The 13,444-nt window shown below is 47.0% G+C and overlaps 1 protein-coding gene across 2 annotated transcripts in view; it reads right to left on the bottom strand.

The window, feature by feature from the left end:
• LOC118769571 (inactive ubiquitin carboxyl-terminal hydrolase 53-like) overlaps positions 1-13,444 on the bottom strand; it is a 45,330-nt gene that overhangs the window by 8,683 nt on the left and 23,203 nt on the right. For both annotated transcript variants that reach the window (XM_036516716.1, XM_036516717.1), the window contains exons 11-14: positions 10,863-11,030; positions 9,952-10,101; positions 6,106-6,805; positions 4,674-4,741 (exon numbers count right to left, since the gene is read on the bottom strand). In XM_036516716.1, coding sequence (XP_036372609.1) covers positions 4,674-4,741; positions 6,106-6,805; positions 9,952-10,101; positions 10,863-11,030 — 1,086 coding nt within the window. The remainder of the gene's footprint in view (positions 1-4,673; positions 4,742-6,105; positions 6,806-9,951; positions 10,102-10,862; positions 11,031-13,444) is intronic.

The following is a 13,444-nucleotide window of genomic DNA, read 5'->3' as shown; positions in this document are numbered from 1 at the left end:
CTGCCTAGTTGAGTGCGGGGTGCGTGCGGGTATGAAATCTGCCCTCCCAGGGTATGTTGAGCCCATTCAGTGGCCTCACAGACCAATCCACACACCCACTCCAAGGTCACATGGGCTTTGTGATTATGGTGCGGGAACACAAAGTCATAACGTAGCTATCGCCAATGAATTGGTACAGGTGAACCTTGAGTTGAGCAACATGTCAGGTACGGTGAGCGACACACAAGACAGAATATAAACACCCTACCCACACCAAACGCCAGGTGCTAAATACTTGTATAGCCACTGTCTAATAAGTAAGTAATTTTATTTTATATTACTGTGTTTTCTTTTTATCTTATATCTATGTCAATATTTCAGTCATTATCTTTTATCATTGTAAATTATCAGTTGTCATATGTTTGTGAAATAGTTTTACCATTGCTGCCTCTGTCTGACATGTATCTACCGGCAACAAAAAATGTGTTCATCATACTAATTAAGAAAAGAGAGAGCGAGTCTGATTCATGCCTTCCGGAGAGGAAGAGAGCAGTTTGAGGGTGATAAGCTTGAGACTCAGGAAGAGAGAGGGAGAGAGAGAGCCTGGTACGTGCCTCAGAGAGACAGAGAGAGAGAGATAGAGAGAGAGACAGAGAGAGAGAGAGGGGTGTTTGAGGGAGATAAAGAAACAGAGAGGAAGAGAAAAAGTCTGATTAATGTCTCCCAGAGAGAGAAAGAGCAGTTTGAGTGAGACGGACACAGAGAGACAGAGGCAGGGAGAAACAGGGAGAGACGCCGGCAGCTGAGAGTTGTGTCGTGGTGCGGACATGTGGAGGCAGTAGAGGTTTGCGTGCTGAGCGACGGGGGGCCGGGTGTCAAGGCCAGCGGGCACGAGCTCTCTCTCGCGCTCGGATGGGCTGCACGGCGGATTCCTCCACTTTATAAATAGGCACGTTATTTTTTTCCTTCCCTGCTGACCCAGAGGTCCATGCAAGGATAAAATCCGCGGGAGCTGATCTGGGAATGTTGGCTCTGGGTTCACACCGCCCTAAATATGGTCGAGCCTGGTATTCTTCCCCCCCACCCCAACAGAAAGGCGGAGGGGCTGCGCTGAGCTGGTGTAAGAAACGGGGGGGGGGGGGGGGGACACCCTTTCCGCCACAACTGAAAACGTCTCGACACGGCTAGGATGTCTTTAACAAGTGTCTGGGGGGGATTGGAAGGAGGCGATCGATGTCATTGAAACGCGCGAGCGTGGGATTTGCGTTCCGAGGGAAGGCGGATTGAGGCGGATTGAGACGGATTTCCCACAGATCACAGAGGGAGCATTAAAAGCCTTGACCTCTAACTGTCTTGTGAATTATGGCACGTGCCCCACGCGCATCAATTTCAGTGCGCTGGGGTCGCTCACAGTCCCAGAAGCAGGACATTTACATTTGGCAGATGCTTTTATCCAAATAATCATTGTAATACTTCCACCAAAACAGACAAGAGCTAAAACAATGAATATGTTGAATATATTGACTGCTTTTTCCTTCTACCCATCAACCCATGCTACCAGACAACTCGTGCATGTTCACACAGAACAGCCTGCCTGTTCTCTACCAGTACATATTCCAAGTTAGTATTTTTGGATGATAGGATTCCATAATCTGTTTTAGATTACAAGGGAAACGTATTACATTATATAAAATGATGTCACATTGCTCACAGTGGTGGGACAGCAACACATGATGTGACACCAATATCCCTGAGTGTGGCATATGGCACAGGGAGAGAAATCGGAAAGAGGTCTGAAAGAGGTCAATTGTTTTCAAAAAGAAATCAAAGGTTAAATGGAACAGACAGAGCCTCTATAAAGATGTTCACTAGCCTATTTCACAGAACTGTTCAGGACTCTAGAATTGTGAAAACGGTGTCTACCATTATTATTTTTTTCCCCTATCATTCTCAAAAAGGGGGGCCGAGGACCAAAACGAAGCCCATCTCCTTCGGGGCTTTTAAAAACGCGTTTGCTTTCTGTCAGGTTCTCCAAAACTGTTGATAGAAACATTCTCCTTCAGATGGCTGGGGTAAACAGCCTTTGAGCCATTGTTTTCTGCTCTCTCTCTCTCTCTCTCTCTTTTCCTGGTGCCTTTGAAGAGGAGGTCGGCCTTTAATGGACATCAGAACGATAAGCCCTCCCTGATGGACTGCCCACGCCGCAAGCGCTGGGCGTGGCCTCCTGCCAAACTGACATAAGACGCATTCACTACGGAGCTCAGCAATGCAGAATGCTAATATGAGATAATGACAAATGGCAAAATTCTAAGCTGAAAGGTCAGGCACTACCTCACAAAACATTATAATGCTGCAAGCTTAATACAGCGCGCTGCCGAAACACAGGACACAGATAGTCCACGATCTAATCTGGTTACAGACACTCTCCCTTCATATCACCATTCAGGCACGTAACTGCTTTCCAGGATCATCTCAACAATGAATACAGTTTGCTCTGTTTCTTCTAGACTGCTGTAAAAAAATGTGCGCTTTTTTATTTCATTCCAAAAAAAAATATTCTAAATCAATCACTGGAAAAAAAAAATTATATACGTGGCAGCTCCATGAAAAGGAAAAGAAAAATGCACCAGAATAAAACTATAAAATCAATTTGCTTTACGTGCACAGATGTCATCTATATCAGAGATAACATTAAATGCCATCCTTTCCAGCTCGCCGCTCCAACTGACAGACCTACTGCGCATTAAAAAAAAAATCACCTTCAGTCAGACGGTTAAATATACGCCCTATATTATAATAAATGACAAAACGCATGACGTGAAATGATGTCCGCTCCTTTGCCACCAGTTCACTGAGAATGCGAAAAAACTGCAAAAAGAGTCTGCAGGCGTTAAACTGAAAGCGCATGAATGCGTTTGTGTCTGCATCCGCGTGTGTGTGCATGCGTGCGTGTGTGAATCTGTATGTGGATCTGGATTCTGTATGAGCACACGCGTGTGTATGTGTGGATGTCTGTGTGTGTATGGATTTCTCTCTGTCTCTCTCTCTCTCTCTGTCTGTGTGTGTGTGTATGTGTGGCTTTCTGTGTGTGTGTGTGTGTGTGCGTGTGTGTGTGTGTGTGTGTGTGTGTGTGTGTGTGTGTGTGTGTGTGTGTGTGTGTGATAGAGAGAGAGAGCGTGTGTGCATATCTAACTCTCTGTTAGTGTGGAATCTGTTTCTGGGAACTTCAAATGGATTTTAAAGGGTAAATGTAGATTGGAGGGCAGAAGCTGTGAGATGGCTTCTCTGTAAGGCTGGCCGGCCAGGCAGTTTAATCATGTGGTCTGACAGCAAACGCCGGTCCCAGGATATGCTGCCCTGCTCCCTTACTCTCCCATTCATTTCACACAATCTGCCTCTGCTTCAGCAAAGGCCATGGGGACAAGGCATTCTGTATATGCTTAAACCACCACTGTGATAATCTTTTTGGTTGTTTTTTAAACCTTTCTTTTATGGATTTTTTTCAAGACTAGCAAAACTGAAGAAAGATCTATAGGAGAATACAAGTTATAAAACCTCAAAACCTCTTGAGTCAACACTTTTCCCAGGATATAGCCATTATGTGATGCTGCACTCAGCACAACGGCTCTGTTTGGACCAGTACCAAATCATCCATAAGCAAAGCGAAACACTGCTACAGAGCTATACACACTGCACTGAGGACCTCTGGTATCGGTCAATTTTCAGCACATGCTAAAACCAACCAATTGCTAATTATTATAGCAGGCTTATAGCCTGTTGTTGTCATAAGCCATGGGCACAGTATAGGCACATCTCAGCTTGGCCTATAATGCCTGCGTTTAGGTGGTAACTCTCTGCCATTCCTTAACTGTGAATCTGAGAAAATACACCATGCCGTGTGGCGCCATTCAAAACACACTGACGTGAATGAACACTGAGCCAGCCAGCTGCATCTCAAAAATCACAAAGGGGGAAAATTAAAACTGATGAATGGGAGCCAGATTGTAAATGACTTCACAAATTATCTTTCCACAAGCACAAACAAAATCCACTAATTTCTGAATGTCCTGCCCAGGAAGCAGCATGATGCAGGAAACCCAGGGATGGCATGCCTGTTTCTGGCACAGACGATACAGCCGTTCCATACCTGTTCGAGCATGATATAAACTGCAGGAAAAAAAAAAAACCAAGGGAAAGTGTCTGGCTGGACATATCAAGTAGTTATAAATCAGTTTTATGAGGGCCATTTGTTTAGTGTGTCCTTAGTACATCCACACAAATACGTTACGGTATGCTAAACATTAACTGTAGGGTTAAGTAAATTATTGACCTGTTTCTTCAGAGAACAGCGCTTGATGTGTTTAAAGCTGTATAATGTGGCTACTCCAGAAGTAGCATTGCTGTCATTTGCAGCTTTAATGTCATATACTTATGAATGGATCAATATAGTGATCAAATGACATAAACTGATCAATAACGTGAATATAAAACCTATTCTGTTTTCCTCTGTTTTTCCTCAGTGGGAACTGGCAGTGACAGCAGTTGTCACAGGGAAGAATAGTCTATGTTTATGCTTTATCAATATGGCATTATGGCTCTGAACAGATCGATCAACACAAGCTCTTCTTAACAGGTTCAAGGAAGCAACACAGATCGGGCCACACCTCAAAACCGGAGTCACTCCAGGCACTTACCGAAAGAGTGCAAGGGGTGCGGGACGTCAGGCCTCGCATCCTCGCATCTGCTCTGACGGAGCGGGCTCCTGAAAAGAAACAGGTTTTGGGGCGTGAGGTGATGACGCGGGGAACGAGCTTACCGTTGCGGTCAAAGGCAGCTCGCCGCAGTGCACCGGGTCAGAGCGCACGCTGCCATACTCCCTCCCTTTTAAGAGATTAGGCTCAGTCAAAAGCCTGGCACGGCTCCCATCTGACATGCAATGCGGAGGATTCGGCAGGATGTTATCTGATATAGTGCTTATCCACAGATACGTGCAGCATGCACATTATCTTGTATGTGATTGTGCTACATTAATTTTGGTATTGTTAGTCACAGCATGAGCTACAGACTCCTGTAGACTTTATTACTGCATGCATCTACCTGCCTACCTACAGTATCTATCTACTCTGTGTCTGCCTGTATCTATGGTTATATGAATGACAGCTCCCTTTGTGCAACATACTGTAAGGTGTAGTGGTTGAAGAACTGGGCTTGTAACCACAAGGTTGCAGGTTCCATCCCAAAGATGGGTCACTGTGCCCTTAAGACAGTTAACCTGTACCGCTCCAGTAAATACCAAGCTGAATGAATGGATGTGTATGATGTTTGCTCTGTAAGTCACCCTAGATAAGGGAATCTTATAAAGCAGCAATATTAATAATATTCTGTGATATGCATCCTTCAGCTTCACTCCACAGAGCTCGGCAAACAAGTCTGTGCAATGATATGTTTCAGACACGTTTTTCCTCGAGGTTGGTTTCCCTGGAAACACGCAGCCGGCCTGAGCGCTTACGCTGGCTTGCGGGAGGAGGACTCTCTGCAGGGGTATGCGCAGTTAAGCATGGGAGTATCTCCCATTCCGCCACTGCGACTGGCTGCCGTCCCCTCATGGGAGAGGAGCTGCGCTCTCCGCTGCGGGTTCGCTAAGCCCTCGTGACTCCCGCATGGTCGCACTGGCAAAGTGCAGCAGCTAACAAATAACCCAAGCAGGTGCGTTCTCCGCACAACTGTCTCCTGCTTCTATTCATAGAACGTGTGCCTGATGTTTGCGCCGGGCTGAATTATTCATGGTTGTGGGTTGTGTTTAATATGTCAAAGCACAACAAAGTGGTACATTTAGAGCCACTGGTCTGGAAACTAGGATGGCACAGTAGAAGAAATTTATGTGTGTATGTCTATACAGTGGACAGAGGAGGAAAATATCTTTCAGCAGTATTACTATGAACTTTCTCCAGAGGGTTCAATTCTCAATATTCTTTTTGAAAAAAAAAAAAAAAAAAACAGAAAATTTTATTATAGATGCGATCAGCTTCAAGTCACTGAGTTCAAATCTGAACTCTTGGAGGAACACCTACTGGGATTGAAACAAAGCAAGCACTGTGCTAAAAACAGAAGACAGAGCCATCTTACCTTGGCAACTGTGCCTCTGGTGTTGGCCTTAACTCCTTCGCTGCGAAGCTCTCCACAACAGGCGAGTCTGGGTTGGTAGAGCCATTGCTGAGCCTGTCGCTGCTCTCGTACCCAGACTCCGTGCGCTGGATGGTCCAGTTGTCGTTGCGTAATTTTAGGCCGGGCCCACCCTTGCCGCGCCCCTTGTCCGACCCCCTGCTGCCCCGGCTCTCGGACTCCTGGGAGCTGCGGCTCCCACTCTCCAGCCTCTGCTCGTCCTCGTAGATGGTCATGAGGCTCTTCTGTTTGCGCTCGTCCTTCGCCCGGGGCCTCTCCCGCTCACGGTGCGGCGCCCTCTCCTGGCCGGAGGACCTGCGGCGCGGGCTGTGCTGCCGGCGCTCCAGCTCGTTCAGCACGCTGTCCACGTTGAGCACCTCCCGCACGGGCCTCCAAGACCTGCTCCGGCTCCGGCCCCCGCCCGCCTTCTCCCGCCCGTCCTGGCCGACGTCCGTGTCCGAGCTCACCGTGGCCTCGTGCCTCCTCCCGTGGCCGGCAGGCGGGCTCGACGGCGCCCGGAGCTCGTGGGACGACCTGCCCTGGTGGGACGTCCTCTCGGCCCAGGTCTGCCCCTTCCCCGGGCTGCTGTACAGCTTCTGGTCGCCGTGCTGCCTGATCTCTGGGGGCGAGGCCGATCTGGAGTACGTCTTCTCCGAGAACACATCTAAAGAGAAGTCCCGCACCAAGCTGTTAACATAGGCACCCCTGCCGCCCGTCGTCATAGTCACTCACCAGAACACACGCCACATCTGAGCACACATGGCGATACGTTATCATCTGCAGTAGATCCACACACATGCATTTGCATCATGTGCCCCGGAACACGTATGGCAAAGCTAAAAATATGACCGGATCCCTTCAACAATAATCTTTAATAACGCTTCCCAACGGCTGCTGTCCTGGACAAAAGGACCGCGGCCCGCGCTGTATGAATTACGCAGATATTATCATCGTGCTTTTGCTGGCATTATGTCTGACCCCGGATGCTCCATCAACCGACCGCACAACTCCATTCACACACGTCACGAGTAATCCTCTTTTAAAACATTTCTCCTAATCTTAGGTTACATAAGGTCCCATGGTGCGCAGAGCTGGTTGCTTCGCTTGGTTTCAGAACTTCAAAGAGTGGCTAAATCAACGGGAGAGGATCCGTTTTTCACCTCGGCTCAGTCATCCAAAGCGGCGGCGCTTTCAGAACAAGTCTAATCTGTGACAAAAAAAAAAAGCAAAGCTATTTCTGCTGACTTCCTGGACAAAGGAATGTCACTCTTTCCGCGTGTGTTGAACTGCTGATATTAGCATTGCTTATATTAGCAAAGCATTCTATCATATCTCTCCCCTGGCACGGACGCTGAGCCAGGTTGTACCGGGCATCCCTGCCAAGTCAAGTGTTCCGGGCACACAATGTCCCCAAATCACATCCTGTAGGAATGTGCTGCTGGGTGGCTGGCACTGTCACCCACTTATGTCCCCCGATATGCTGCGAGCAGCCGACATCGCGGGTCGAGTCCGCGCTGAGTGTGAATTTTGCCCTGCTCCTTGAGTGGTGAAAACTCCATCGATTTTAGCCGGAGGCGGGCTGGAGCTCTCTCGATGGGGGCCCGCGCTCTCCACCCCCTCTCCCCCCGGGACTCTCCTCACCGGGCATTCTGCAGCAGCACAGGGATCTTTCAAGGACACCATGAATCATGGTGGGCCACTTACGAAAAATACAATCTAACATTACTGGAGCAAGGCCAATGTTACCGTGCAGCACAAAGGACAAGACAACAGTACACATGATACGGAGTACAGTAAAATCACTTGGTGATTTGCGATTCCTTCGTATCACCGTGCATTGTTCTATCTTTCATTTGTGGGAGATATGGTACACATTCCTCACGCTTATGAAAGGTATATGCAGAACCTGATTGGCAGGAGGACAGGAAGTGGCAATTTGCAGAAGCTTGCATGGTTGCCAGGTATGGATCACAGCCCTCCCTGGATGATGTCATCGCAACATTCGCAATTGATTAAAGAGAGGGGAGCCAATGACATACTGCCTGGCTGGCTTCCCCGCATCCTACTCAGAGAAATTGCAAGGGAAAGCTTTAGTGCACGCACCCTTCCCCACATATGCTGACATCACACTTTTGAAAATACGTTTTGTGCATGCATCTTGGGAGTGTCAATGGATTTCTTTGCGCAAGTTTTAAAAAACGCAACATCCGCTAAATCTTCCGCGTGGTGTGTCACGAAATAAGCCCTATGTGGACCGTCTGTGGAACTTTTCTCCATTTTGAAATCAGAATAAGCAACAGGGAAGAGGAACTTTGTGTGCCACAAATAAAGGAAACCAAATCCAGACTAAGATCACCACCCAGTCCCTAAAACAATACAGTAGCAAGGAGGGGTGACTTTTCCCCAGGAAAGTCAAAGACAAGTGAACCGTCTTTCGGTTCCAGGGGCAGCACTCTTCCCTGGCACGGCTCCGTGCTCTCTCTGAGCCCACTCTGACACTGGAAGGCAGATGGTGCTCCACTTTGGAAGATTTCGCACTAATACATTTCCCTACAAGACAGCGCATGCCCTACATGCAGTGACTAAGCTGTGCACTCTGTCAGGAACGGTGATATCCTCCAGACTTGGGCCTGACCCAAACCGCCTCTGTAAAGGAGGTGGTCCGAGCCGCATCAGCCGCGGTATTGATGAGCACCATTCTAATCCGTCTCAGAGACACAAAGCATCAGGCCGACTGCTGTAAATACAGCGGCGCATACCTCACAGTGTTACTGCGCAGAGCAAAAATTACAAAAAAAATTTATGTGTACGTCAAAGCATCAGCAATGGCTTTCTCTCTTACTCAGTAGGCTTTACCTTGGTACCTTTACCTTTTGTATTGTACCTCACTTGTTTGTATTGTACCTTACTTGTAAGTCGCTTTGGATAAAAGCGTCTGCCAAATGAATAAATGTAAATGTAAATGTAAGTATTTTTGACTTTTTAATGTCTAGCTAACTTGGTCTCCGTTTCCTATTTTCTTGCAGAAACCATACACAAAATATTCAGGAGGTCACTGTGTTACTACTTTTTCCATTCACTCTTCAAGTGTAGTAACTACTTGTGCTATACTGCGTTACTGCGTGCAATACTTGTCTCCTTCGCAATTGCGTGGGAGCAAAAAATTCTCTAGAACAGCTATTCTTTTAATTCCCTCACCCCCACAAAAAATGTGAATAACCTTTATTGTGTGCCTCTTTTTTTGTTCAACCCGATGGTTGTCCATGTCATTATCTTGACTCTCCCCTTCCTCCCAACAATAAAAAAAATCTTCTCTCACACCCCTGCCCTCTCCTTTAGCCCCTTTCACTAAGCTCATGTCTGCTCATGTGGTAAACACTGCACTATATTCACACTTTCCTGGTTTGAGACGAGCAGTATGCCTCCACATTTTGCCACAGAGCAACTTCTGCGATGCCCGAAGGGGACAGAATTATGGGTGGCTCATAAACTCGAACTCCTCGTGATCAAGGAGGAAGACAGGCTGCTCGCTCAATCAGAGCCCGCGCGACTCCTTCACTGCATGTCAGAAGTAATCTTCTTCCGACACACTTTTCCTAATCTCAGGTTACGTAAGGACCCATGGCGTCCGCTGTGGGCACTTTGCTTTGTGTCAGCACTTCAGAGAGCATCTAAATCAACAGTGGATCCGTTTTCACCGGGCACAGCTGCCCGAAACATCATTCGGCGGGAGATTGATTCTCCCCCCCCGCCCCCCCGGCTTGCGAAGGCCTGCTGGGTGGTAGGACTCTGGGGTTTTAAGGAGAGTACCTCGGTGCCTGAGGGAGTCTTGTCTCCGCTGCCCCCTCTCCAGCTCCTTTTTTGGCAGGTGGGGCGTCCGCGCCTCCCCCGTCCTCTGACTCGCAGACTCGCGGGGGGCCTCTCTGAGCTTGCACTTCGGATCCCCAGGGCTGACTTTCACTGCGAAGGGAGACACGGAGGAGTCTGATTACGCTGAGGAGAGACCCGAGGCTGTCTGCGTGTGCTTGAACGGCGGCTTTCTCCGCCAAGCTTTCAGCATGAGGAAGTGCAAGGCGGGTCAATTGACTATCTACGGCTGTTTCTTGCTGCGTGGGTGGAATCTCACGGAAGCATTATTAGGAATATTACACTCATCTCTCTTCGTGGTTTAGTATCCCGTCTCCCCAGCTTCATAAATCTGAAAACGCACACCACGAAAACAGAAATGCTTTGAAGCTTCATGAAAAAAGGCTCAAATATAATGAATCTGATGGTCTGAATAAAAGAGTTAATTCACCACTCTTTTATTCGGAATTTCTACAGTACAATGCTGTCCCCTGCTGCAACAATTTCCTGTTTTACGTCAATACAGGTGTAATTATGTAAATGTAATTGTGCATGTATAACGTGCATGGCACTGATTGTGGGCATAATTGCCAAGCCAGGAACATTTCTACTCAAATTTACATATTACTGCTTCATTTCCAAACATTTTAGTGTTTGTCAAAATAAAATTAAACCCTGTGAGAAGGGCAATGTTTGTTTACAAGGCCCTGGGCCACAGGTAACATTTTCCAAAACAGAGCATTTTAACAGCATTTTTTAAAAAGTATGACTTTAAAAATGCTTCTGCCGCTGGCTCGCACAGACAGAATATAAAAAATAAACTGGTGCTGTCGTCTGTGACGGTACTCAGGCCCCCAGGAATCCCCTGGCTCTACCTGGCCCTCGTCCAGCGCCGGTCTGCCCGCTCACGCGCCCGAACCCCGGGACCGGGGAGCCCTGCAGCTTCTGTTTGAAGCCCTCGTGGCCGGACAGCAGGCCACTCGACAGCGGGCCCTCTCTGGACGCGTCCAGCTTCTTTGAACCGGACAGCGGAACATCAGGCGCTGCGCCGCAATGCCGTACAAAGAGGAGAGACAAACAAAGGCTTGAAACGCCGGGGCGGGTTTCACTGCAGGTGCTGCCGCGGTGGGCAGGGAGCATCCGCTTCCACCAGAACAGAGACTTGCGTATTTGATGTGTCTGAAGTGCACCCTGCCAGGGCGGTTCTACGTGTGAACAAAAACCAGCTTTCGTTTGTTTTGTTCATTCATTTCACGTCACTGGATGCACCAAGCGTTTATAAAGCTGTCCTTTCAGGGCCACAGTTTTTGTCCTACTAAACTCTTTTCCTTGAGTTTTTTATTCTTACTGATATTCTTGCTGATAACATTGACTTCAAAATAATCCAATCAGGTGCTCTTGTTAAATGATAGTTTAAGGTAAACCACTGATATGTGTCCTTTAGCCTGTTGGACTACAACTGGCGGAGTTGATGACAACATAAGGAGCTGAGGAGAGACCAGGAAATATTGTAATGTGTCAAATTGAATGATTTACTCTCCCCAGGCACGTGAATGACTTTTTACAAACACCTGGCCAGCCCGCTTGTCAGCTGTAATGAGCAAATACATTACTGAAATATCCACAAACGGTATGTTCGCTTTTTACAGTCGTCATAAGGTGGGTGATACGCTTCGAGAGGGTTTTTTTTCACAGAGTATGAACAAGCCGTGGACCGCAGTCAAACGGAACAGGCCGGCAGACGAGGAGCTGGTGGGCTGCCAGATTTTAAGGAAGATTATTACAAGAGATGAAAGCACAGATGAATCCGGTACTCTAATCCACCGGGGAAACGTTTATCTGTTGTCATCAACAACCGCAGGGCTTGCCAAAGATAGCGTGGATTTGTACGCGTGGGCGACCCAAAATAAATCGCACTAATTCCATTTTTCACTCAGGTTTAGGCCTCAGAGTTTTAAACAACCCATATTCCGATTCAAAAATGAAATATATAAATGCCTCACTTTACCTTTGCCCCTCAGCAGAGTTACATAAAAATCAGTCCCAGCCCATGTATGGAGTCATAAAATGAGCAGTGAATGAGTATGTGGACAAACATTGCACATAAATTCACCCAAAGCAGACCCAGTTTTGCCCCAAGAGTACCATTTGCTTTGAATTTACATTACATCTTTCCTTAGTGGACACCCTTGCCCAGAGCAACTTAAAGAGCTGGCATTTTTACAGCTGTATATTCAACCAAGGCACTTTAGGTTAAGTTCTTTGCTCAAAGGCACAAAGGTAGTGCCCCACCTGGGAATGGAACAGGTAACTGTTGGGTCTCAAGCCCTGCTCATTACCCTCTATGCCACATTTACAAAAAGCAAGGCCTCACACAGCACAACAGTCCATGCGAGAAAGGGTCTCCCCAGAGTGTAAGTGAGGACAGTGGGGCAGTTTTAACTCCAGTGAAACACTGGCATATAAAACAGACATTACTTCCAAACGGTTGGCATTGTTCCTTTCAGCGTACCCTCTGGCTGCCAAGCCAGTGTAAAAAACACTTTATATAAAGAACTCCCTGTTGAGATCACGTAAATCTGGCTGTGATTTTAGTTAATGAACCAGGAGACAACTGGGAAGTAGCGGTCCAGAGGAAAAACAATAAACAACCCCCCACAAGCTCAATCCATGGTAACACAGCAGAAAGTGATTGATGTGTGAAAACAGAGCAGAACACATTAAGATAGCGATTTGTGGCAAAACGAAATGAGAATTCCCCTCCGTCAGTCTGAAAATACCTCAGTGAGACCCATATGTGGCTGTATGCCAGACTGGTTAGGGAACTGGACCCCTAACCAGAGGGTTCCGAGTTTCAATCCCTAGCGACCCTCTGTTGTTAGATCCTTAAGCAAGGAATCTGCAATCATGCATTCCTTCAGTCAGTTTCCAGTAGTATAAATGGATAATTTGTTAACTCTACAAAAAATGTTAGCTATGCAAGCTGTCTGGAGAAAGGGTGACTGCTAAGCAAAAAAATGTGAAAAAATGAAGACAGAACCAAGATAGCTTGTGGAAATATACATGGCATATCTGGGAGCTGTAAGGCAGTATCAGGGAATGAAACAAAGATATTAAGATGAAGGCATTTCTTGGCTTGCGTTCAATTGATTACATTCATTTTTCAGTATACATTTCTCAAACTCATTCACAACAGCCTTCATTAAAAAAATACTGATATATACTGCACAATCAACTGAGTGAATCGCCTTTAGAATTTCCCTAGAATATGTACTAAAAGAGGTCCTGTCTCTGCCCTTTACAATGGAATTACCGTTCTGTGATGCTGAATGACAACACTTGCTCTTGTGATGCAACCCCTTCAAAAGAGGATTTTGTGCTTGGCTACAGCACAAAAAAAGCTTAAGACAGGTAGTGTGGAACAGTTTCTGGGACCTAGTAGGCTATAGGTGTGACT

Source organism: Megalops cyprinoides, chromosome 22 (genome assembly GCF_013368585.1).
Source record: "Megalops cyprinoides isolate fMegCyp1 chromosome 22, fMegCyp1.pri, whole genome shotgun sequence".
NCBI lineage: Eukaryota > Metazoa > Chordata > Actinopteri > Elopiformes > Megalopidae > Megalops > Megalops cyprinoides.
This window is presented reverse-complemented; position numbering and strand designations above follow the sequence as displayed.